Below are 23,884 nucleotides of genomic sequence, written 5' to 3' on the forward strand. Positions count from 1 at the left end.
TTCTTTTATTATGCTAAGAAAATAGCAATAAACTACTAATTTTTATTCGAGCTATATTGATGAGAAAACAGACAATCTCATAACTAAGCACGTCGCGCGCTTGGCTGGGCTGGCGAGCGAAGTTATCTTCCGGCCAATTGTCCACACACCCAAAGCTTATCGCCATCTCTGTCGACGTCGAGACTACCTTTACGTTTGATTTGTGTAAAGATAAATGAGATTAACTAACTGAACTATAAATCCTTTTAAATAAAATGAATTACACCTTACACGGTATACACACACGTACACACACAAATGTCCCACGAGTTCTGTACAAATCGGACCTGCTTACTTACCCAAAACGTTTTAATCCCAAACCTTCTCCTGTATATATGTGGTCCAAACCTGTTGTTTATATTTGACCCTTGAGTTGTGACGTTGTTTGTTTCTTTGATTATAGACATGTGTCTGAGATTTGAGACATGCATATTTGACTATTCTGATTAATACAGTCTACGGACAGTATGTTACTTGTAAGCATTAATATTATTGAATAATAAAGACCACAAATTCATTGAAAAATCAAAACATTTAATCTAAAATATTGGGGAAAGCAGAAGAAGCAAAGTCTTCAACTGCGTTCTGTATACGGCGATTTGATTTCTTTAACCAACGTTGGATCATGCACGCATGGTTGATCCATGGAGTTCAATCTCTGGTATATAGAAATCAAATAACTAAATTATTCACCTAACCTTGAAAATTAAGAAATGACGACTCATTTAGATAAAAAATAAATAATTTTTATTTTGCAATATATATATACTTATTTGAAAATTGAACCCCATACGATCATACCATTCTTTAATTCAAGTCAAAGTTGGTTTCACTTCTCGAATGTCAAACTCTATATAAGGTGATACGTTGTCCTCCATTGTTTAAAATCCCTTTTTAAATTTTGACAGAAAATCATTTTCCGAGTCTCCATCTCTGACTTCGGTTTCGTTTACCATCTTGAAAATGGCATTCTAGTTCTTAGTTAATAAAAAAAAAAAAAAAAAAACACATTTGTTAATATACTTTTTATATAAGCGCGTCTCATATGGAATTGTAACGTCCCACTCTATTTGAAAATGTGGTGGATTTGTATGTCCAAATAAAATCGTCTTAAAGTTTGATTTTTTATTTATTTATTTTTAAAATGGACTAACTGGTGGCAATCGCCACAACAGTCCACCCTTTTGGGGGCCGGACAGAGACATTTTAGTCTCCTCCTGTCACTATCGTGTGCTTTATCAGCATCAGAAATCAAACATTACCATATTATAATTTTATAGATATATATATATATATAGCAAGTTTATATGATATGGATGAGAAAGATTTTGAGTAAATTAGCAAGAGTAGTGCGTCTTTTCTTCTACCTGGTTAGAATCGTCTCACAATAATTAAAGTAAAATTACATAATTAAAAAATAAAAATAAAAAAGACTAAATGCACTTGTCGCGCCACCCATTCGTTGACTCTCTGCCCTCCGGGCCTCACCCATCGCTGTCCGTAACCGAACCTTCATGCAACTGACCGGCTTTTGCCGGTCGCCGCTTACAGTGTCCGCGGTCACCACTTTACTAGTTGTCTTTCATATAAAGATTACAAATTACAGTATGACAAATAGAAGAAGCCTCCCTCGCTAGCAGCCCAAAATTTAACAGAGAAAATCGGCGAGGAGGAGAAGAACTGCAAACTGAAACGAAAAACAAAAGATGAATACTTTCGTCCATTCATTCAATTGATTCATACCAGAAGCCGTGTTCTTTTGAAGTCAAAAATCTCTCTCTATCTGTCAGGTTTGTCTTTTTTTTCTCTCTCTTCTTATTACGTTTCTGCTTTATTTCTTCACATACAACAAAACCCATTTCTCGAATTTTGATTCATTTTTGGTTTTATTTTCTTTCCATTTTTTGCTTCATTTCGCAGACATTATGTTTGATACAAGAAAACCCACCTCAGAAAGTTTGGTTCTTGGCAAGGATTTTGCTGCTGCTGCTTGATTGTACATTCTCTCTCTCTCTCTTCTAGAGGGTTTGTTTCTGTGAAATGGGGGTCCAAGATTTCTGGGTTTTCATTTTTGTTATTGGGTTTTGCTTCCAAGCTCGGATTTTAAGCTCTCAAAACCTGACATGCAATCCCAACGATTTGAAAGCATTGGAGGATTTCAGGAACGGTATAGATTCTGTGATTGATGGGTGGGGCAGCAAATTTTCACCTGATTGCTGTAAATGGGTAGGCATCACTTGCAATTCTTCGTCGTCTCTCGGATTGAACTATTCCATTGATACTTATAGAGTGGTAAAACTGGAGCTTCCAAAGAGAAGGCTACTGGGAAATCTCTCTGCATCTTTGGGGACATTAGACCAGCTCAGAACCCTCAATCTCTCTCACAATTTCCTCAAGTACTCGCTTCCGATTTCGCTCTTCCATTTGCCAAATTTAGAGCTCTTAGACTTGAGTTCTAATTACTTTTCCGGCCCCATTCCTGTCGATATCGATTTGCCTTCAGTCCAGTTCATTGAAATTTCTCAAAACTTTTTGAATGGTTCCCTTCCAGCTAGCATCTGTGACAGTTCTACTCGGCTTCGAACTCTGAAGTTGGCTGTGAACTACTTCTCTGGTAACCTCCCACCAGGTCTTGGCAATTGTATTTCCTTGGAGCACCTCTGTCTAGCCATGAATAATTTCAATGGCAGTGTACCCGAAGGTATATTTCGTCTGCGAAAGCTAACCCAGTTGAACATGCAAGATAACAAGCTGTCAGGGGCCCTCAGCGAAGAATTCGGTAACCTCATTAACCTTGTTCGTTTGGATATCTCAACTAATGAGTTTTCAGGAACTATCCCAGATGTTTTCCACAGCCTTGGAAGATTACAGAATTTTGTAGCTCATTCAAATCGTTTTGGTGGTCGGATACCCCCTTCTTTGTCGAGTTCATCGACTATCACTTTGCTTAATTTGAAAAACAATTCGTTGCAGGGCACAATTGATCTTAATTGTTCAGCAATGACTAGTTTGACCTCTCTTGATCTCGGTTCCAATCGGTTTGATGGGCCTATTCCCTCCAATCTTCCCTCCTGTCAACATTTGAATACTGTCAATCTTGCCCGTAACAACTTCACTGGTGAAATCCCAGAAAGCTTCAAGAGTTTCCATAGCCTCTGTTACATCTCGCTGTCAAATTGCAGCCTTTCCAATATCTCTTCCGCCCTTCAAATTTTACAGCAGTGTCAGAACCTGACTACCTTGGTTCTCACCTTGAACTTCCGTGGCGAACAATTTCCTGCTGATCCAACCCTTCATTTTGAAAAGTTGAAGGTTCTTGTTATTGCAAACTGTAGGCTCACGGGTGTAATACCCCAATGGTTGAGTACTAGCAGCAGGTTGCAGTTGTTGGATATATCGTGGAACCAATTGGAAGGAACAATTCCAGTCTGGTTTGGTAATTTTAGCAGTCTTTTCTACTTGGACATGTCTAATAATTCCTTTACGGGGGAAATGCCGAGAAGCCTAACTGGACTCCCGAGCCTCATTAATGGGAGGATCTCCGTTGAGGAACCTTCCTATGATTTCCCTCTTTTCATGAAGAAGAATGTAAGTGCACGTGGGTTGCAGTACAATCAAGTTTCGAGCTTTCGGCCTACATTGGACTTTAGCAACAACAATCTTAGTGGACCAATCTGGCGAGAGTTTGGGAAACTGAAATCGCTTCATGTTTTGGATCTGAAGTGCAACAATCTATCAGGACCGATTCCGAGTAATTTATCTGGGATGGCCAGCTTAGAGACTCTGGATTTGTCTCATAACAAGCTTTCAGGGAACATACCGCCTTCGTTGGTCAACCTCAACTTCTTGTCCAAGTTTAATGTTGCAGACAATCAGTTATACGGGGTGATCCCTACAGGACCTCAGTTTTGGACCTTCCCAAATTCAAGCTTTGAAGGGAATAATCTTTGTGGCGACCATGCGCCCCCATGTCCATCAAATGTGCATTATCCCCTTGGGAAGCCCAGCAAAACAAGGAAAAATAGAGGAGTTGTTATTGGTATTGCTGTTGGAATTGTATTTGGAACAGCATTTGTTCTTGCTCTCATGTTCATAATTGTGGTGCGGGCACATAGCCGGAGAGAGGTTGATCCTGAAAGAGAGGACCACGATACCAACGAGAAGGATTTGGAAGAACTCGGGTCGAAACTAGTAGTTCTGTTCCAAAACAAGGATGCTAATAAAGAGCTCTCTCTTGATGACCTTCTACAATCTACCAACAATTTTGACCAAGCAAATATCATCGGTTGCGGGGGTTTTGGTCTGGTTTACAAGGCCAGCCTTCCTGATGGTAAGAAGGTTGCTATCAAGCGGCTTTCTGGTGACTGTGGCCAGATGGACAGAGAATTCTACGCTGAAGTTGAAACCTTGTCAAGAGCTCAACATCCAAATCTTGTACATCTTCAGGGTTATTGCACGTATAAAAGTGACAGGCTTTTGATATATTCTTACATGGAGAACGGTAGTCTGGATTACTGGTTACATGAGAAAACCGACGGTCCAACCTCTCTAGATTGGAATGTGAGGCTTAAGATTGCTCAAGGGGCGGCGAGAGGGCTTGCTTATTTGCACCAGTCATGCGAGCCCCACATCCTTCATCGGGATATAAAGTCAAGCAACATCCTTTTGGATGAGAATTTTAAAGCGCACTTGGCGGATTTTGGTCTTGCAAGGCTCATACACCCGTATGCTACTCATGTAACAACTGATCTTGTTGGGACATTAGGCTACATCCCTCCTGAGTACAGCCAAGCTTCTGTCGCTACTTACAAGGGTGATGTGTACAGTTTCGGGGTTGTTCTTTTGGAGCTGCTCACCGGAAAAAGGCCAATGGATATGTGCAAGCCAAGAGAATGTCGGGATTTGATATCATGGGCATTTCAGATGAAGAGGGAAAAGAGGGAAGGCGAGGTGTTTGATCCGTTCATTTGTGACAAGCAGCACGATGAGGAACTGTTGTGTGTTTTTGAGATTGCATGCCTTTGCTTAAGCGGAAGCCCGAAGGTGAGGCCTTCAACTCAGCAGCTAGTTACTTGGCTCGATAACATTAACACCAAGAAAGTCTAGCTTTGTTTTTTAGATAATGAAGCCAGGGAAACCCTGGTTGTACAGCAACGTATCTTACTTGTATAAGAAGTTATATTTCCTGATCTATAAATTTTTATATTTGCATTCTCAACGTTGGTTTTTGTTGTAAATATTTATCCTCGACGGAATTGGTTTCGTACTGTCGCTGTGCGGCATATCAGCAACGACAACGGTTGTAAGAACGTGCTTCTTTTTCGTGTAGAAATCACTTCTACTTATAAGCGCCTTTAACATAAACGCTTTTATATAAACCTGTCAAAAGGTGCTTCTCCAAAAAGGCGATTCCACAACTGCAAATCGCTTTTAAGTTTTTCTACCAAATGTTGCAGAAGCAAATCCCAAACAGGCACTCTGTTATCTTTCTTTGCTTTAGAGTTCAAACATCTTGAAAACAGTAGGCGACCGTTGAAATTTTGGACGTAGCCAATTGACAATTGCAATGTCGTGCAGTCTCCCAAACCCATTCACATCGACATCAATTTATGAAAGAAAAGTCTACAAAACCGAATTTCTTCTCTCTAGACCTTACTGTCCGGAGCTTAAGAACCACTGAATCTGGACCTCGGTTTGTTTGAAACAGAGATCAAAATCCTTGATTTGTGTGAGGTGACCGTTGAAATTTGGACGTAGCAATTGACAATTGCAATGTCGTGCATTCTCCCAAACCCACTCACATCGACACCAATTTCTGAAAGAAAAGGCTACAAAACCGAATTTGGTTTCTCTATGTACCATATTGTCTGGAACCTAAGGACCATGAAATTTGGACCCTTGGTTTATTTGGAAGACAGATCGGAGTTCTTGGTTTGTGTAAGGTGAGCCAGCATAACGAGTTAAATGGTAACCGTCGTATTCAATTTGAGTGGTTCTTAGACTCCGAAAAATGAAATCCCAAAAGATGTATGTCCTACAAAACCAAAAATTTAGTCATATATTTTTATATTTGTTCGTTTGACATTTAATTAATTAACTAAAATTGTGGTGTTGGTAAAAAAGGACGACGTGATGGACCAACTCTTGCGTCTCTCTCAGGATTTCTTTGACGGCTCTCAGGATTTCTTTGACGGCCGGTGGTCTAAAAGAAAAAAGAAACCCGCAAACTATACAGGACAGAAATTTCCACTCGTATTTTTCCACCCACCCTTACTACTTGAGCCGACTCCGACTACTTTGCAAACCAATACCTTACACACACCATTTATCCACTCGTATTTTTCCACCCACCCTTGTACGCTTTGAAATTGACGAGCAAGTGTGATTCGAGAAATTTTTTGATATGAACATTCACAGGGCTGTAGATAAACTCGAAAACAATATCGGGGCACACGATTTGGTGGCCTGCGAATTGCCATTGCCAAACAATAAGATATGACATGACAGTTCTACTACAGTTTTAATGGCAGCTTATATGCAGAGATAGAGAGAGAGAGAGAGAGAGAGAGAGAGAGAGAGGACGGCATAGAATGAGCAGAAGTACTCAACACATCGAAATCTGATTTCGTAAATACATGTTAAAGAACAACAAAAGAAAAGAAGAACAGATTGAATCACTCGTGTTTGTTTAAAAAAAAGAAAGAAATATTTGGCAGTTGAATTGATAATATCTGTTCTGAATAATTTCTAAGCATCCACAAACAACCAGAAATCTTGCAAACAATGGGCACACATATTATGAGATGGTCACTTCTTTGAACAAAAATGTCACATTGTACGAGGAGGAGGAGGAGAACGAGGATATTATTATCTATCGGCGTATCAGGCATTGGATTCCATGTCATCTTCCATCTCATGCACAGCTTGAAGTGGAACACTTCCAGACATAAACCCACTCTCCGATAGATTATTCAAAGGACCGTTTCCAAACAAGCATACCTGGGGCTCGATCTGGTTCAAGCGGTTCCACTCATCATCTGATAGAGACCAACTGAAGATGTCTATGTTTTTTCTTATCCTATCAGGCTTCAGGCTGCAAGGCAGCACACTGGTTCCTCTTTGCAGCCCCCAACGCAAAATCACCTGAAACAGATAACCAAATGTTACTAAAATCACAAGCACTGCCTTTATTTCTGGTACTGATTGAGGACAGAATCATCTGGGAATAAGTTTTGGTCTCCTATGCTTAGTAGCGCATTCATGTTTTAGCACCCAAAAATCCAGTGGCGGTTTTGATATTTAATGGAAACACAACTGGTTCCACCTTAGGTGCTTAGTCTGAGAAGTTCCATTGCATGAAGGGCTGTAAATGTTTTATGGCCAAAACCGATACAGAAAAATCTGATACTAGCATGATCGGGACCCTAAAATATGTAATGAAGCAAAACACCATTGCAATCAGAGCATCCACATATTGAATTCATGCAATTGCTTTTTCAAATTTCTGATGCCTGAATTGCTTTGCGTTAAAAAGCACAAATGAAGAAGATGGTGGTTTCCATCCCTAAGATAACCATGCTTGCAGAATTTAAAGATGAAAAGTAAAATGTTGAAAAACAAAATTCTGGCTCATGTGTAGTACAAATCACTAGCGAAACTATAACCTCCAAACAGGTACCAACCCCATCTCATTTCTAAACATAAATGTGCCACGCCTAGCTTAGATAGCATGGTCACTGGCGGACCAAGCATACCAAGTTACCAACACCAGGTATAACCCCTCTCTTTAAATAAGTATTATTGTGTAGTTTCTGTTTTAAGTATAACATTCCTTGGGACATTACCAATAGCAAAAGTAGCATAGAGTTATTGGTGGGGCAAAGAAGAATGAAGGGAAACTAATGTTGATTCAGCATATAATTGAGGTCCTAAGTCAATGAGGGATCCACTCCAGACCTTTCGGTTTATAATCTAGTTATCTCCAGTCTTGGTTTATATCTTCCCAAAGTCAATCTTGCAGGTTCAACCTATCTATAGCAAAGGGATAATAGCACAAACTTCAGACTTCGGGAAATTTTATAGAAGCCTACTGTGATATGGGTCTTGAAATCAAAAGGATATTCAAATTGTGTAATATGAATGGTACCTCCATTTCCAGTACATAGCTTGAATGACTTGAGTAGTAAGGAGAAAAAGAAAGGACTTGAATCTAAAGTACCTGCTCAGGTGTTTTTCTGTGTCGGTCTGCTATCTCTGAAACTGTTGATATTTTCAGCATAGGCCCATGCACAGACCTTGACCTCCTGAATGATATGCGAGGAGTTCCAGGTTCATCTTCCCCACCTGAACTGCTATCAGATGGTCCAGGAGTAGAAGTTGGGACTCCTAAGGGTGTGTGAGCAGACACATGGATACCTTTCAATTGACAGAACTTTACAAGTTCATCTTGCCTCCAAAATGGGTGCAACTCCACCTAAAAATCATAAATCAAATAAGCAACCTGAATTATGTGATAATATCATAGATTGAGCAACTTCAAGACCAGACCCTAACAATCTAGATTGAAACAATGATGATTGGATACTAATTAAAATCTAGCAAAGATGAACGTAAAAATGCAGCCACTGTACCAGAAAAGAGTTGGGTTTCCAGTGTCAACATTGAATCAGAAAGAAAGTCATGAGAGGTTTTAGTCCTACGAATCAGTCTCTTTTCAATAAAATTAGATTCAAGTTTCAACTAGTTTTGGAGCACAAATGCAGTGACGTTGGCAATATTTATTAAAATATCAAAGAAAGTTCAAAGATCGGTGAAGAGGAAAAATTCAGTCTTTAAGTTCATTTTCCAGCCAGACTGTGCTAGTAGGCCAATTCTTACCAACTCAAATAATGTTTTTCTGCATTTCCATAACATATGTATACCCAATTACCCATTTACCCAAGTAGAACCTAAATAAGCTGCTTCAATAAAGGTTATGTTACGCAATATTGTTATATAAATGCAGGTTCCTTCATGTTGCACTGAATCCCACCGTTCAACACTTACAATTACTAGGACCGTCAACCAAATAATGGAGAAAGTGCAGGACATGCTTTGTTCATGTGAGTAGATTGTAGCAAAATAGTTGCTGAAAAACGTCCTTATCTAACGAGATTTTATCGTCAAATGTTACTAGATTAAGTCACTCGTCTACTCTAACATATTAGACCCATGGACAGACATTGTAATCAAACAAGAAGCAGAAAAGGAAAAATAAAGACATGGAAATACATTGCATCATTCAAACAATAATAAATACTTATAAAAATGCTGAAATGTTAAAAAATAGCAAGAATGATCTACCGAATCCAACCTGATTCACAGCAGGTACAATCTTTGCAAATTTAAGCAATTGTTTGATTTGCGAAACACTGAAATTGCTGACCCCAATAGCTCTCACCAGACCCATCTCAACCAGACCTTCCATAGCTTTCCATGCTTTCTTCAACCGATTCAAGAATTGCCTATACTCACTCCCAGACTTTGAAGGAGGATCAGTAGCATCACCAAACGCCGAGCTGTCAGGCCAATGCATCAAATATAGATCCAAATATGAAACTCCAAGATTCTTAAGAGAAACTCGAACATAGTTCTCGATTTTATTGAGAGAATTCATTGTGCAGTAGAGCTTAGAAGTCAAGAAAACGTCTTCCCTCTTCAGTGAACCCTTAAATGCTTCAGCTAATGCTTCCCCAACTTCAATCTCATTACCATAAAGATGTGCACAATCTATATGGCGGTAACCAACTGATAACGCCGTTTTTACGGCTTGAACACAAAGGTCTCCACCACTCTGCCATGTCCCAAGTCCAATGGCAGGAATTCTATCCCCTGTGTTTAACACAAAGTAACTTCCTGGTGTTCCAAACTTTCCCTTCATCCTCGAGTTTCAGAGCCAAACGGGTAGATTGTAAATAACCAAGCAATCCTAAATCCCCCGAGTACAACAATCAAATCGAAATTCCAATAATTCAGCTATATTAACAGGTGAAATATGAGCTCCAAGCAAACTATTAAGAACCCAAAATCTCAGAAACGGGGACAAAGTATGCAAATCAAGCAAATACCCAAATAATCAAACACCAAAAACTGAGAAACCCAAGTCGCAGAAAATCAAAAGAAGACTTCCAGACCAAAAAAGACTGCAACTTTGACTACAAAATTGCCCGCAATCTGTATGTCAAAATGTCAGAAAGAGAGCTCACCACGACAAGAAGCGAAAGAAAAGGCCAATGCTGAATCAAACAATCAAGCCTTTTTTCTTTGGAAACCAATACAAGCGTATCACATCTGATGAAGTGTGTACGAACATATTCAATCAAGGGGTCCTGGTCAACAACGGCAGCACAGAGAGAGAGAGAGAGAGGAAAGGGAAGCCCCAAAACACAAAACAAAAGGCTTAGCTGTGATATCAATCTCTTTCCATGAGGAAAATGCAATGGACAAACGCTGCTATGCTCTGTGTCTAATTTTATTTATTTATATATATATATATATATATTATTACTAAATTAATTGTCATTTTCTAATAAAATTCAATGTTTAACCCACCTAACTTAGAAGACTCGTCCAAATCCACCCACCACCCACCCCCCCACCCAACCTAAAACGACATTCATTGACGATTTGATGTCTTTCGTCTCCATACAAGAACAAATGTACAAATCAATCAATAAATAAACATGCAATGTCTTTGTTTCGACGTGACGATCTTTTTCTAATCATGTTTGTGAAAGTCGTAGCAAATGAGTAAAAAAGGAAAGCTTTTGCCATAACGTAACGGTAAAAGCAAACTGCTTTTTCTTTCACTTTTGGGTTCGGATTCTTGTACTCCAACTTTGACTCTACGTCGCCGGTCCGTATTATTCATCATTCATTAATGTAATCATATATAGACCAGTGATGAAAGTACACTTTACCAATTTTTCCGGAGCTGACAGATCCAGCAGTTCCGACCATTCAATTTAAGTTATGCGGTCTCCATTGGCTCCATCCCACTGACTCACATGTCACACAAAATCACACCCTCATCTTTCTCTTGAACGCTCTAGATAGCTAGGTTCGTTGGCTCCAAAGTATGAAATTCGGATAGGATATAATCGAAATAAGATGGAGTCGGAGTAGGCTTCACTAACTTGGAACAGAAACAAGATGAAATGACAATAAGCTTAGCCACAAGGCTAACTTAATGATTAAGCACCATAGGGTGAAATTTTCCAACTCGAGGTGACACTCAAAATTTCCGGCCAACATTCAAACTTAAAAGCATATGAAGAACAACCGAGTCTCATAGAATAGACTTATAACTAAATAAGAGCATTAAAGTGATTGGTTGTTCGATTGATCAATCAAGTGGGTGGTGATTCATTATCACCTCATGTTGAGTCAAATAAAACACACACTAAGCTTTCAAGTTAGTAGGGTATCCCACCCATTGAAAGTGGTTAGCAAATCACCTTATGTAGTTGTTGACCATAAAAACTACCAAACCTACGTGGCGTGCAGGCCGAGTAATTAATAAACTAACTACATCCTTCAGTTGCGTTCGGGGCATGCCAACTTGTCGCCCGAAATTGGCCGGGGAGTATAATGTATTGATGTCACATTGGGAGCACTGCTGACTTCTCGATCTTGCAACTGCAGCCGAGGAAAGAACACGTCTCAGCCTTTGGGTTTTAGAGCCTGAAGACAAGACTGCTAGTTCTGCGAAGTTCAAAAATCGTTAGCACCAGGTTCGGTTATAGTGATTGTATTCGTGAGAGTATAAGCACTCGCGAACTGGTACCAAACTATATGGACACAAGTACTCAAATGAGATATACGTCTTGATTGTAAATGTGGTTCGGTCGTCAAAATGCCGAACCCTAAAAGATATTTGTGAATATCCAATCATAAAACAACTCGGCATTCAACGTGCTGAGCCTAGTAACCTGTAACACTTCACTTCACTAGGAAGGCTAATGAGATGACCTCCACCAACAAGGACTCGAAAATCTTTGTCGATCGAGACTTGGATAAATAACCAGTCGGTCTTGAAGCAATGTTGTTTATCCAAACTGAAGGTGCTCCTTGATCGGCTAATTCTATAGCTCCAGTGTTGTTTATCCAAACTGAAGATGTCGTCGGTTGCCTTCACAGTGTTGTTTATCCAAACTTTAGATGTGTTGGTGAGAAGAAAAGGGAAGAGGATAAAATCTCAAAGGTTGTTGAGAAGCTTTGCGCAGGGCAATTTGTGTGTTAAATTGGAGGGGCTTGAATGATGCACTATCTTCTCTATTTATAGCAGCGAATCCCTTCATTGCCGAACTAAAAATGTACTAGGATTAAAACTCATCAACGTATTCCGATCAGGTTTCGGCCAATCCTAATTCCTATAGGACTTTGAACTAAGCTCTTTAACAAACCAGATTCATCCCCTAATTCTCAACGGTCCTTAGCCTTAAGACTCCTAGTTGCACTAGGATTCGACTAACTCACCCCTATCCAAATCAAACCTCTTCTTAATAGGATTCGACCGACCTTAACTGGACGGCCCATAACAAGATTATAGATGAATGCTATTGGGCCGAAAATGACTCTAAGTTGAGCCCAAACAGTAGTTTAAAAAAAAAAAAAAACGTGGGAAGAACACAGCAGGTGTCTGAGAAAACAAAGCGCAATGGAATAACTGCAGAGGTAGCATCCTAATTACACTCCGACATATACCAGTCAGAGTAAAGGTAAAGCAGCTCCCCGAAAGCAAACCAACATAAAAGGGACAACAAAGGGAACAAAGGGAACAAAGAAAAAAGAAAAGGCAATGAAAGTCCTCCTAAATCAGCGCCTTTATTCAACTACCACCCATCTGCTTTATTCACTGATCCAACTTTCGAGCTCTCCCAATTTCACCTTCACCATCTCAGCTTTGCAGGAAAGTACTGCAACACAATAGTCAAATTTTAAGAACACAGAGAACCGATGGGAAAAAAGAACGAAATCAAAATGATCCGATTCACAGAAACGTAAGGAGATGAGAACTCATGATCTTGAATCTCTACCTTCTCAATCAGAGAGAGATAGTAGGGCTTGACTTTCTCAACACCGATGCGAACTTTGCTCTTGCTGTAAAGGTCATACTTGCTGCATACAGAGAAGCAAAGTTAGTTCGTCCTTATTGTTTTATCAAAATTTGTAAACCAGTATGTCGAACATATGTTTGGAAGGATATCGCGTCTATCTTCGGTTACACAGTCTTATATTGAGAAGTGAATATTCTTACTTGAATACTTTGAGCCACTTCAAGTTCTCAATGTCCTCTTCATTCATCAAGTGCTTATATGCTCCTGCCTTGTGTAAAGCTGCAAAGTAAATTTGATCCATAAATACTAAATATTAACTTGAAACCAGAGAGAGAGAGAGAGAGAGACAGTGAGTGTGTGTGTGTGTGTGTGTGTCTGCTACATGTTGTGTCAAGTAGCGCAATTGAAGGAAAGGGGGCCAACAGGGCTCTCTGCTTTGCGAGGGTAAGGAAATGTACCATAAAATGAATGGTATCTGATAATGAAAAGACCAGCCGAAGGGAGAGTGCTTTTGTTCTCCTTGGCCACCTGTACACACAAAACCGAAGTAAGATTACCATTGTAAGACTGAAAACATTATTAAAAAATGGTGACTCCAAGCCAACAAGGCTCTCCGCCTTGCAGTGGTTGGAAGAGCGTTTGCTAAACGTACCAAGTACATGTAGTCATCGTGGCCCCATGACATCAGTACATTGTCAAGTCCGCAGCCCTCAGAATAGATTCCGTACTTAGTATTATAAGCAGGATTGTTGTAGTCAGGATTTTCCTTGAAATGCTGCAAGGCCAACCCGATTCAATATTAGAGACTATCGACAAATGAACATAATGTTAGTGAACTGAATCATTTCATACTTTGACGATGGAACATGGTACAAAATTTGTGAGAGAAAGACCTTGTGATGAACAATTGACTCATCGAAGGCACACCCGACAGGAAATGTGTCACCTGTAATTAACAAACAGTCTCAGTTAGTTTCATAATAACAAAATGAAACAGACGACGGATTCAACGACCAAAGGTTAAACAAGAAGATGGTCCTCACCTACAACAGCCCACTGAGGAAGCTCCCCGAAAGCAGGAAGATTAAGAACCTTGCCAAGATCTAAATGTCATGAAGAACAAAGTTAATTTAAGCAAATGGTCCTCATGATAAGCTAAATTTACAACAGATACGACTCAGATTAGAGAAGCACGTAATTAATTAATAACGATTGTACAAGTATAGTATACCATGGATCAAGGCAGTCAAGTGCAGCCATCCTTCATTAGGATAGTCCTTTCTGATAGCTTCCGCGGTCTGCAAGAGATGCTCGATCTGGGGCTCATCCAAGTCGGGATCACTCTCATCCACAACTTGGTTGAGATGTTCACAGCATTCCCATATGCTCATTTCCACCTTATCCAGTTTTCCATATTCTTCCCTCATCCGCTTCACCTGCAATCAATTGTTAAACATCCAACCAATCAATACATAAAGCAATGACCTAATTAGGAAATCAAAGAAAAACCAAATTAGCAGCTGATTGTTTACAAAGTCGACGCTCTGGTAAATGTGATTGATTCTGTAGAACTCCTCGACCCCATCTCGCCGCTCGCTGCTAACATCATAATCCCTGCATTTGCATGATATAATTTCATATATTCTACGAATGGAAACATTAAAACCAATGACTTGCAACTGTAATTTGCACATTTCTTAGAAATGGCAAGAACAATACCTGAAAGTGTGGCCGAATGCGTTCGTCGGAGGCTCCAAAAACCCACCATCCAACACCAACTCATTTTCCTCGCCAGATTCAGAGACCTTCTCCTCGGCCTCAACCGCTCCTAAAATTCAATTAGTAATAATTCAAGAAAATTATCAGCACCCCTACATGCATGTGTGTGTGTGTACATATATATAAATATATAAGATGGGGGAGAAATATACCAAAGTCGGGCTGCTGAACGAGGATGGTCATCCTGCGGAGTCGACGAGCAATCTAAAAGACCGATTGGGGAGAAACGTCGGAGGCGGTGGCGATTGTAATAGCATGGTGAGGGTGTGGGGGAAAATGTGAAAGTATTTATAGCTAGCCGGAGAGTCCTTCCGTGAGAATTCCCAGTAACCGAGTCCTTCCGTGAGAATTCCCGCTCACCGAGTCCTTCACTGAAAATATTTCCAAGAATCTGTGAATGTGAGAGATAAACAGCAAACAAACAACGGTAACGTACGCAAGCCCACCATTTCACCTGGACATGCAGACATGCTATAATATTAGCTGTCATCCTCTCTCTCCATTTTTTTATTTAGAAAAACTGATGAATTAAAAACTTTGAGTTTCAATGATAAAAATAAAATAAAGAGTAAAGTAAATAGTATCAGGATTGATTTTTTAATATAAAAATATGATTTTTCGTTAAAGTAAACAGTAGGCTTTTCGTTAAAATTCTCTTTTTATTTTTCTAAATACGTTTAAGGATAAATATGTTTTTATGACGTCAGGGAGCTCGTTGTGGATTTTACCTCCATGTGGATGCTGAGTCAGCTACAGCTGTGGTGGACGGTTTAGAAGGAAGGAGGGTGGCATAGTGGGGCCCGCATGACGCGGTCTTGACTAGACGACTAAACCTTACCGCTCTTCACTTGTTGGGCCTGTTTGAAGGCCCTGAGTCCTGAGTCCTTAAACGCTCCGCTAATGGCTCTTTGCTTTTGGGTTTTCTTTGCTTCCAGAAGTACCTTATTTTGGTAATTTTAATTTTTACTAACCATATCATTAGATTTTCAATATAATATTTACATATTTTTTTCCTATTTTATTTTTTGTGATATGGATTATTGAAAAGGGCAATCCTTGGCGTAAGAAAAAGTTGCTCCTTTGTAAACAAAATATCACAAGTTCGAGTTGTGAAAACAAAGCAGTGAAGTTTTTTGCTTGGGGTTGCACTAGGAGTGCCTTGAATAAAAAAAACAAAAAAAGTCAAACTGGCAAACTTTGCGTAAATTTTTATTGACAAGCATATCATTTGAGATAGCACCAATTATAAAACTATTGTGAATAATATGTGGATGACTCACATGAATAATTTGTTACTATATTTTCACTATTCATTTGTGAAAAATTTGTAAAGTGAATAGTGTTCTTTGCTTATAAAATGAATGAAGAAGAGGTTCACGGAAGAGTTTTGTGAAAAAAAAAGAAAGAGGAAGAGAGAAAAGAGAAGAAGAGGAAGAGAGAAAAGAGAGGGGATAATAAAGAGAGTTATTTTGAACTCTTATTATTCTAAATTATAATGAAAATACCAACACTGCCCTGAGGACGTACTCCAGTCACACTGATTGTAGAGGAGCCTCGTAAATTTTATGTATTGTTTTATTTATTCCACTGCACACACCATCGATTTTACAACAAAAACAAAAATATTGATAAAATCAATAATATGGACATGTCGGCACTTCATTTGGATTATTGATTTTGAATGGTCGGACAAGCATAGCGTATAGCCAATGTGATCAAGTCCACGCTTGCCAAGTAATCCGAGTTTTACAAGTTTCAGTAATCTCATTATGTGCCTTTAATCAGACTCTAAATTGGAAACTAAAACCTCTAATTTTCTCCGTTGGACATTAACTACCATTCAAAACCTACTTTAAAAAATGAGAGGGAAAACCTACCATTCAATTCATACACCAGGTCAGTAGGACTAGTAGAGGGCGAAACCAATTCCTTATATCGTATCGTCAACCATCTACCTTCACAATCCTAATCACTCCAATCCACCATCTCAAACGCCTTCGTCTCCATTCGTGTTCAACCAGATGATGAAAGCCAATCTCGTCTGCCACCTTGGAGTTTCCGGTGCAACCCCCGAAGGACATAAACCATTGACGACGACCAAGGAAGCTTGCAGTCCCGGAACAAGGTATGCTTCTTCTGCCGAATCAAATTACTTCCTACATATAAACCTTTCCATGCAATCTCAGCAATAATCATCATATCCAAAGTATATAAAACTAACACAGACTGCACATTTCCGCATCTCATTCAAAAATACAAATGTCCGAAAATACTGATCGATCCCGAGTTCGTGAAATAGAACAAACTAACACACTTTACCTTCCAATCATACATAAAACACTGTTTTTTTCAGCCCCCTTTCCAATCAACAAAGCAACACCAGTCAGTCTGATTCAACACAATCAAAATAAAAGATCACGATTCTTACATATTTGACAATCCTTTAAAGGGCGTTTCTTTTCAACAAAGCTACCATCCCTTGCTAAGAACCAACACTCAGTATCCAATAAAGCTGCTTCTCAAAGCCCATAGTGGTCACCTTTTCCGCCTCTTTCCAATACTTCGTTCTCCCCATTCGGTAGATAAGCATTTCAAAGTTGTGTACTGTAAGTCTGTTCTTCGTTTTCTATCATCGGATGTTTCTCCATCATCTCAGCGAATCGGGTGATATTGTGTGATCCCACGCTTTGGAGGCAACTTCCTCAAAATGAAAAGGACCAAAGAAGAGGGCAATATCTCCACCAACTGCAAAGAACGTGCAAGGCCGCAAGAAATTTTAAAGGCAAAGAATTGAAGATCCAATGAAGTTTATGGGGGCAAAAAAGGATGGTTAGCCAACAAAAATTATAAACCAGATGCTTACCAGGTAATATATAAAGTTTAGAACCGGGTGACTCAAAACATCAAGGTCAGCAGCTTGATCGAATGCGTTGAAGCACATCTGTAGCACAAGAGAAGAATAATGGATGCTTAAGTGAGGAAACAATAAAGCAGATGCAACAATTCAGCTGTGGCTTCAACATCCAATCCAAATTTGGTCGTGTACTTGTGCACACACATGATATGTACCATCTATGTGATTTTGATTGTAAAACTTCGACCTACTTAAAAACATCAAACTTCCTCAAGTTCAAGGATTAGTAGGTGGAATCCAAAAAAATTCAAGCACTTACCATTATGCATCTGACAAGGAAACATGCAAAACATATGGTTGTCACATAGCCAACCTGTCAAAGTCAAAAGACACAAAACAAAACGAAAGTGAGTACATCTGCGATGAGAACTTACGGGTCCTCAAAACAATCTTGTTCAAGTCTTTACCTCCTGCAGCTTCTTCCGTCGTCCTTTTGATTCTACAGGAAATCTCTGCAACATCAAGAAGAGTCTGCCAGCAACAACAGCATTAGAACATTGCCCAAATAATCAGTGGATAGGTAAAATTAACTATAGCCTGCACAAGATACTAATCTTCTGAAAGTAATGACATTCCATCACATTAAGGGGATGGTGCAACACAGACATTTCATCGCTCACCCATCTTACAGGTGCCCAAAAAATATCATTCAAACATCATGAGAGCCATACCTCCCTAAACGACAAAAACCTTGAAGACTAACAAAGTATAGAGGGAGTGAGGGAGAAGTAGAACCGTTTTTTCTAGTATAGAGGGAGTGAGGGACAAAGAATTCAGTGGCAGCTGCACATAAGTAACACAAAAGGCAAAATGACAACTTTCTATGGATCCATCAAGTATGATGCATTTATGAAACTATAATTGTTCAAGAAGCCTCAGTATAGTGCTTATTTGTTTCAATTATTTGCTCTTCTGGGCAAGAAAACATTGGCAGGAACATCATATCTATTGAACTTCAGCCACAGCTTCCATGCATCTTAAATGTCCTGATGTGTGATGTTGGTCATGTAGAGCCAAACACGGTATGAATTTGATTCAAACAAGTAAAGTTATGTGGAGGTAAGTGAATTCCAGTTTTTTCTTTTTGTTACAATTTTGCAAGTTAGATGTTTCATATGTCCAAAAACCAGCAGCAAACAACCAAATGCAGAGCAATTACCTTCCACCATATAGAAGAAACCCAAGGGCTGCGAATAATGACACACCTGCAGAATGTGTCTTAGAATAACAGATTATCAAGATAAACTACATATCTTCAAAACCTATACGTGCTCAGTGAAAAAAATACCTGCAAAGAACATCTTAGATAAGGTGAGCAGAACTGGGATAGGCTTCCACCATAATATCAACCACATAGCAATCTGTAACAAGTAAACCAAAACAAAAATACTATTAGATGATATCAGTAGCATTCCCAACATGTAAACAAGCAACTCCCAGGTACTTCACGCTACAAACCATCAATATACATAGAAGTATAGAACTACGCAGAAACATACTACATAGGTGTACTACAATAAGCATAATCAGTACCATATCAACTATAATGAATATCCAAAAAGTAGTCAATGGTCCTACTTCAGACTGGTACCCCTAACCACTCTGAAACAATCCCCAAATTATTACTATAATTTCTGAAATTTTGAATTCAAGTAGTCAATGTTCCTAATTCAAACAGGTACCCCAAAACGCTCTCTCCACTGTTCAGTGAAACAATCCCCAAACTATTTACTATAAATTCTGAAATTTTGAATTCATCAAGACCAATATTTTGATGTATTTTCAGAGTTTCAACTCAACTTATACATAGGTGGAAATGAGAAGAAACTGTTTTTGACATAATGGGTGGCAAACATGAAAGCTTAACCTAGCAAGACTTTGCAAGAGTGAGAACATGATAGGGTGGAATGACAGTAATTCTCTACATATTGAGGTTTGGATATCAGTGGTTAAGCATAGATTTCATGCAAACGGGTGAGTAGGAGCTTAAAATGATATATGTGTGCGCATGGGTGTGTGTCCACAAAGAGAGTGAGGAAGATGATCATCATTTGCATGATGTCAGAGAGAGAGAGAGAGAGAGAGAGAGAGAGATGATTCCGTGATAGAATATGCAAGTATAGAAAAAGGGAAGGAATGGAAAGTGCTTCAACTTTAATTTTATTTCCCTTTAAGGAAAATAAAAATACAGCATGATTTAGTTCACCTTTCCATCTTCCAAAATAATCTTGAAGTTAGGTGGAATAATATTAGTATAATGCGAAGACACTTAGTTAATGAATTCATTAGCAAGGACCTTGAGCAAAGGTCAATTCCAAATAATATGCACGTACACATAGGAGCAGTTCTCTTGCTTTTATAACATTATATAACATGTCAAAAGAGAAGGAGACGGCAGGGAAAAGGGAACACACCCTATTGATGCTATATCTAAATCATCCCATTCTTTTCCCTCCCATGCAAAAAAAAGCATATAACGGAAAGATATGGATCTGATTGTAAACCTAATTATCCAGCATAAATGAGTTATATATTCCGAGCCAGCATGATATTTAACAAAACCACACCCTTTGGGTGCTTCCAGTCAACTGTAGGTCAAAGCATAAACTGTGCACACATAACAAAACCATTACCCTGCTACCTTTTATTTACTTTTTTGCATTTTACAATATCTAATAAAAAAACTCGATAAACCCCTTGGGTGCTTCCAGTCAACATAAGCTAAACCATAAAGAAATTCTAAAACCCTAACATGCTACTCCTGTTGAATATCGTTTATCCTTCCAAACTTAGTAACTTTATCTAAATTACTTTACCTTCTCTGAGCCCTTAGAACCCATTGAACATATCTATCAGTTTTAATTGCTTGATTGTCATCGGGTTGCACCTATATTTCATCAAAATACACTAACAAAAAGTTCTTAGGAATCATATTCATGAAGGGGATCTTGTGTAAATATAAAGAAGGTTTCTTCAGAAACTCTTCAACAGCACTGTTTACAGGGTCAGGGTCCTACATATAATCAAAAAATTCTACATACACGTGAATAAAAGAAATAAACAAACAAATATGGCAAAAAGAAAGATTAAGATGAACGTAATGCTCTATTCAGAACCCTGACTTGCTTCCATGTTGAAGAATCCAACTCCAAAAGCTCCCCTTTATGGGGACTTAAAGTGAAACAGTTGAGTATAAATTTCACCTGAATCACATAAACCACAGCATTGACAGTCAAGAAGCTTGGCCTCAGTCCATCTGTAGAAACAGTGCGTGCCTGTTCAATTTACACATAAGGGTTGTAATCAAACCACTTTAATCCAAAACCACCCGCACAAAGGAAATCATATACATGGAGCACTTGTAACCTGATAGTAAATTTCAGCCCAGAAAAGAACCAAGAGCGCATAGGTAGTGAAGAAGGCAAGACTCGGCATATCGAGCAAGATATGTCGGACAATCTGCCAAGAAAAAACAAATTAACTTAGCAGCTATTAAGAACAACTAAAATTAAGAAAATGGCACCGACGATAGAATTCAACCTCTGGATGCAGCTTCTGCACTTGCCGGCGGAACACAAACACTGCTGATCGAACTACAAGAATATCAAAAAGAGATAAATAAGTAAACATTTGCACACAACGCATAATCATGAATGCAAATAAAATCCCGAAACTGAACCAGCCACGATAAATAAGATACAAACCTCCATTGACAACAAAATTAAGAAAGTGGAATACTTTCTGCGTGGTCCAACCGTACTCCGGCACTCTCAATTGTATCCGAATCAATTGAACCTGGTATTGAATAAATACACCAAATTAACATATAAATCTTCACCAAATTTCTACATTCATCTTGAAAGTAATAAATTTCTACATTAATCTTGAAATTAATAACAGTACACGATAGAATTAAACATAAACACACACACAACTCCAAAGTGCTCGTATCTTTTCCTTCAAATTCGAAGCAACCAAATGAAAACTACAAATCCTAGCATTAAAGATTCAGAATTCAGCTCGACAAATTAAAATCGTCACTTACAGATAACAGATGTATAAATATATACATACATATATACAAATAAATAAAGATATACATAGAGATTGAGATAAATACCAGGGCAACGATAGCGACGAGACCGTAGAGAATAGCAAGGGCATGAAATATGCGGTCTTGCCAAATAGGGGAGGCATTGATGTCGTGCCACCAACTCGATGCGTCTCTCAGGTTGTACGCTATCACCGCCGACTCCATCACCCCGACTCCGCCGCCGCCGCCGCTACGAGCCATTCGAACCTCCACCAATGCCTACTTTTTTATGTAGTTTGTTTTTACCAATTTATTGCTAATATTAATACGTAAATATACAATTATCACTCACTTTTCTGAATCCTAAAACCGAAGAGGTTGTCGAGAATTGAGAAACGATACTGCAATCGCCCCGCGAGAAAGCGAAGAAGAAAGAGAGAAGGAACCAATCAAAATCCAAACCAATTTAAATTCAATCGCCAACTCTTTTTTCTTCTTTATTTTCCTTTTCTTTTATTTTTTTTACTCTCGTGAAACTGAAAATTACAAAACGGCCGGCAAAAATGGGAGAATCCGAGCCCGAAGCGGAGGTGTGGGTTGTTGGGCTTTTTACATTTATGGGCTTGGTGCTGTTGCTTCTCCAACTTTGATTTATTAGGCCCTTATCTATCTTTTCAATCGTTTTACACGCGTGACGCGTACGCTCGTCCTGCCGAAACGCCAGATTGTAGACGCTTGCGGGATTGCCACCTCCATCCTGAACGGCCATTTAACATCTTATGATACTTATCCAATGCTATTTTACGAAGCATCCTCTTCGAATCTATTTTGTGAGAATTTTCTCCTGATCTAGAATTTTATGGATTTCTACATTTTAACCGTTCATCATACGTTGTGTCACATCCCGTCCTAGGGGATCACTTCCCAGACCCGCTCCACTACCGTAGCACAATATTGTCCGCTTTGGGCCCCGACCACACCCTCACGGTTTTGTTTCTGGGACTCACACGAGAACTTCCCAATGGGTCACCCATCCTAGGAGTGTTCTCGTGCGCTACTTGCTTAACTTCGGAGTTCCCATGGAACTCGAAACCAGTGATCTCCCAAAAAGCTTCTTATCAAATACTATTTTACAGAGCATCCTCTTCGAATCTATTTTGTGAGGATTTTCTCCTGATCTAGAATTTTATGGATTTCTACATTCTAACTGTTCATCATACGTTGTGTCACATCCCGCCCTGGGGGGACCACTTCCCAAGCCCGTTCCACCACGGTAGCATGATATTGTCCGCTTTGGGCCCCGATCACACCCTCACGGTTTTGTTTCTGGGAACTCACACGAGAACTTCCCAATGGGTCACCCATCCTGGAAGTGTTCTCGTGCGCTACTCGCTTAACTTCGAAGTTCCCATGAAACTCGAAACCAGTGAGCTCCCAAAAGGCCTCGTGCTAGGTAGGGATGAGAATATACATATAAGGATCACTCCCCTGGGCGACATAGGATGTCACAATCCACCCCGCTTAGGGGCCCAACGTCCTCGTCGGCACACCACGCCCAGGGTTAGGCTCTAATTCTAAATTGTCACATCCCAGCCCGGGAGGACCACTTTCTGAGCCCGCTTCACCATCGTAGCACGATATTGTCCGCTTTGGGCACCAACCACGCCCTCACGATTTTGTTTCTGGGAATTCACACGAGAACTTCCCAATGGATCACCCATCCTGGGAATGTTCTCATGCGCTACTCGCTTAACTTCGGAGTTCTCATGGAACCCGAAACTAGTGAGTTCCCAAAAGGCCTCGTGCTAGATAGGGATGAGAATATACATATAAGGATCACTCCCTTGGGCGATGTGGGATGTCACACGTTGTGCAGTCATTTTTCGTCATATATTATTTGTGTTTAATTTTAAAGAAAAAAAATCAAATGATTTCCTATCGTATGGTACACGATAAATGACTAAGATATGAAGATTCTCACAAAGTGAATCCGGATGGGATCCAATCCATATTATAGCATCT

The 23,884-nt window shown here is 39.4% G+C and overlaps 4 protein-coding genes and 1 long non-coding RNA gene across 7 annotated transcripts; 2 read left to right on the forward strand and 3 right to left on the reverse strand.

Annotated features, from left to right (window-relative positions):
• The first annotated feature begins 1,659 nt into the window (after positions 1-1,659).
• LOC137731567 (phytosulfokine receptor 1-like) lies at positions 1,660-5,257 on the forward strand. Its single transcript, XM_068470705.1, has 2 exons — positions 1,660-1,829; positions 1,960-5,257. The coding sequence occupies exon 2, from the start codon at positions 2,080-2,082 to the stop codon at positions 5,143-5,145; it is 3,066 nt and encodes a 1,021-aa protein (XP_068326806.1). The 5' UTR covers positions 1,660-1,829; positions 1,960-2,079; the 3' UTR covers positions 5,146-5,257.
• Positions 5,258-6,630: 1,373 nt separating this feature from the next.
• On the reverse strand, positions 6,631-10,541 carry LOC137730906 (aldo-keto reductase family 4 member C10-like). 2 transcript variants are annotated; one of them, XM_068469907.1, is made up of 4 exons: positions 10,284-10,541; positions 9,392-10,006; positions 8,258-8,512; positions 6,631-7,182 (listed from the first exon to the last, which is right to left on the reverse strand). In XM_068469907.1, the coding sequence occupies exons 2-4, from the start codon at positions 9,956-9,958 to the stop codon at positions 6,922-6,924; spliced, it is 1,083 nt and encodes a 360-aa protein (XP_068326008.1). In that variant the 5' UTR covers positions 9,959-10,006; positions 10,284-10,541; the 3' UTR covers positions 6,631-6,921. The 2 variants fall into 2 exon arrangements, with proteins under 2 accessions (XP_068326008.1, XP_068326007.1); XM_068469906.1 differs by having other exon boundaries at positions 9,392-10,541.
• Positions 10,542-12,703: 2,162 nt separating this feature from the next.
• LOC137732226 (inositol oxygenase 1-like) lies at positions 12,704-15,338 on the reverse strand. The gene is made up of 11 exons (XM_068471527.1): positions 15,068-15,338; positions 14,856-14,964; positions 14,669-14,750; positions 14,368-14,572; positions 14,180-14,239; positions 14,030-14,082; positions 13,789-13,911; positions 13,595-13,664; positions 13,337-13,415; positions 13,116-13,197; positions 12,704-12,995 (listed from the first exon to the last, which is right to left on the reverse strand). The coding sequence occupies exons 1-11, from the start codon at positions 15,096-15,098 to the stop codon at positions 12,969-12,971; spliced, it is 921 nt and encodes a 306-aa protein (XP_068327628.1). The 5' UTR covers positions 15,099-15,338; the 3' UTR covers positions 12,704-12,968.
• Positions 15,339-16,571: 1,233 nt separating this feature from the next.
• Positions 16,572-18,005, forward strand: LOC137730749 (uncharacterized). Its single transcript, XR_011068212.1, has 2 exons — positions 16,572-17,040; positions 17,572-18,005. It is a non-coding gene; the product is annotated as an uncharacterized lncRNA (long non-coding RNA).
• On the reverse strand, positions 17,125-22,377 carry LOC137730748 (protein TOM THREE HOMOLOG 1-like). Of its 2 annotated transcripts, XM_068469709.1 has the most exons (12): positions 22,215-22,372; positions 21,950-22,141; positions 21,534-21,624; positions 21,370-21,422; positions 21,196-21,288; positions 21,033-21,104; positions 19,118-19,190; positions 18,989-19,034; positions 18,237-18,300; positions 18,089-18,142; positions 17,779-17,856; positions 17,125-17,660 (listed from the first exon to the last, which is right to left on the reverse strand). In XM_068469709.1, exons 2-12 carry the CDS (start codon positions 22,121-22,123, stop codon positions 17,568-17,570), a joined length of 891 nt encoding a protein of 296 aa, XP_068325810.1. In that variant the 5' UTR covers positions 22,124-22,141; positions 22,215-22,372; the 3' UTR covers positions 17,125-17,567. The 2 variants fall into 2 exon arrangements, with proteins under 2 accessions (XP_068325810.1, XP_068325809.1); XM_068469708.1 differs by having other exon boundaries at positions 21,950-22,377.
• Positions 22,378-23,884: the final 1,507 nt, after the last annotated feature.

Source organism: Pyrus communis, chromosome 4 (genome assembly GCF_963583255.1).
Source record: "Pyrus communis chromosome 4, drPyrComm1.1, whole genome shotgun sequence".
In the NCBI taxonomy this organism is placed as follows: Eukaryota; Viridiplantae; Streptophyta; class Magnoliopsida; order Rosales; family Rosaceae; genus Pyrus; species Pyrus communis.

What these genes read in the sequence shown, in the direction of transcription:
- LOC137731567 (XM_068470705.1), top strand. Translation starts at nt 2,080, where the DNA reads ATGGGGGTCCAAGATTTCTGGGTTTTCATTTTTGTTATTGGGTTTTGC.
- LOC137730906 (XM_068469907.1), bottom strand. Translation starts at nt 9,958, where the DNA reads ATGAAGGGAAAGTTTGGAACACCAGGAAGTTACTTTGTGTTAAACACA. An exon ending in TTGTACCTGCTGTGAATCAG is followed by an intron (nt 8,513 to 9,391) that starts GTTGGATTCGGT and finishes TATGATTTTTAG; the next exon opens with GTGGAGTTGCACCCATTTTG. An exon ending in ACAGAAAAACACCTGAGCAG is followed by an intron (nt 7,183 to 8,257) that starts GTACTTTAGATT and finishes TATCTGTTTCAG; the next exon opens with GTGATTTTGCGTTGGGGGCT.
- LOC137732226 (XM_068471527.1), bottom strand. Translation starts at nt 15,098, where the DNA reads ATGACCATCCTCGTTCAGCAGCCCGACTTTG. An exon ending in CGTTCAGCAGCCCGACTTTG is followed by an intron (nt 14,965 to 15,067) that starts GTATATTTCTCC and finishes ATTGAATTTTAG; the next exon opens with GAGCGGTTGAGGCCGAGGAG. An exon ending in AGTCAATTGTTCATCACAAG is followed by an intron (nt 13,912 to 14,029) that starts GTCTTTCTCTCA and finishes TTGGCCTTGCAG; the next exon opens with CATTTCAAGGAAAATCCTGA.
- LOC137730748 (XM_068469708.1), bottom strand. Translation starts at nt 22,123, where the DNA reads ATGGCTCGTAGCGGCGGCGGCGGCGGAGTCGGGGTGATGGAGTCGGCG. An exon ending in CTGTGGTTTATGTGATTCAG is followed by an intron (nt 19,191 to 21,032) that starts GTGAAATTTATA and finishes TACTTGTTACAG; the next exon opens with ATTGCTATGTGGTTGATATT. An exon ending in TTTCTTCTATATGGTGGAAG is followed by an intron (nt 18,301 to 18,988) that starts GTAATTGCTCTG and finishes TGTTGCTGGCAG; the next exon opens with ACTCTTCTTGATGTTGCAGA.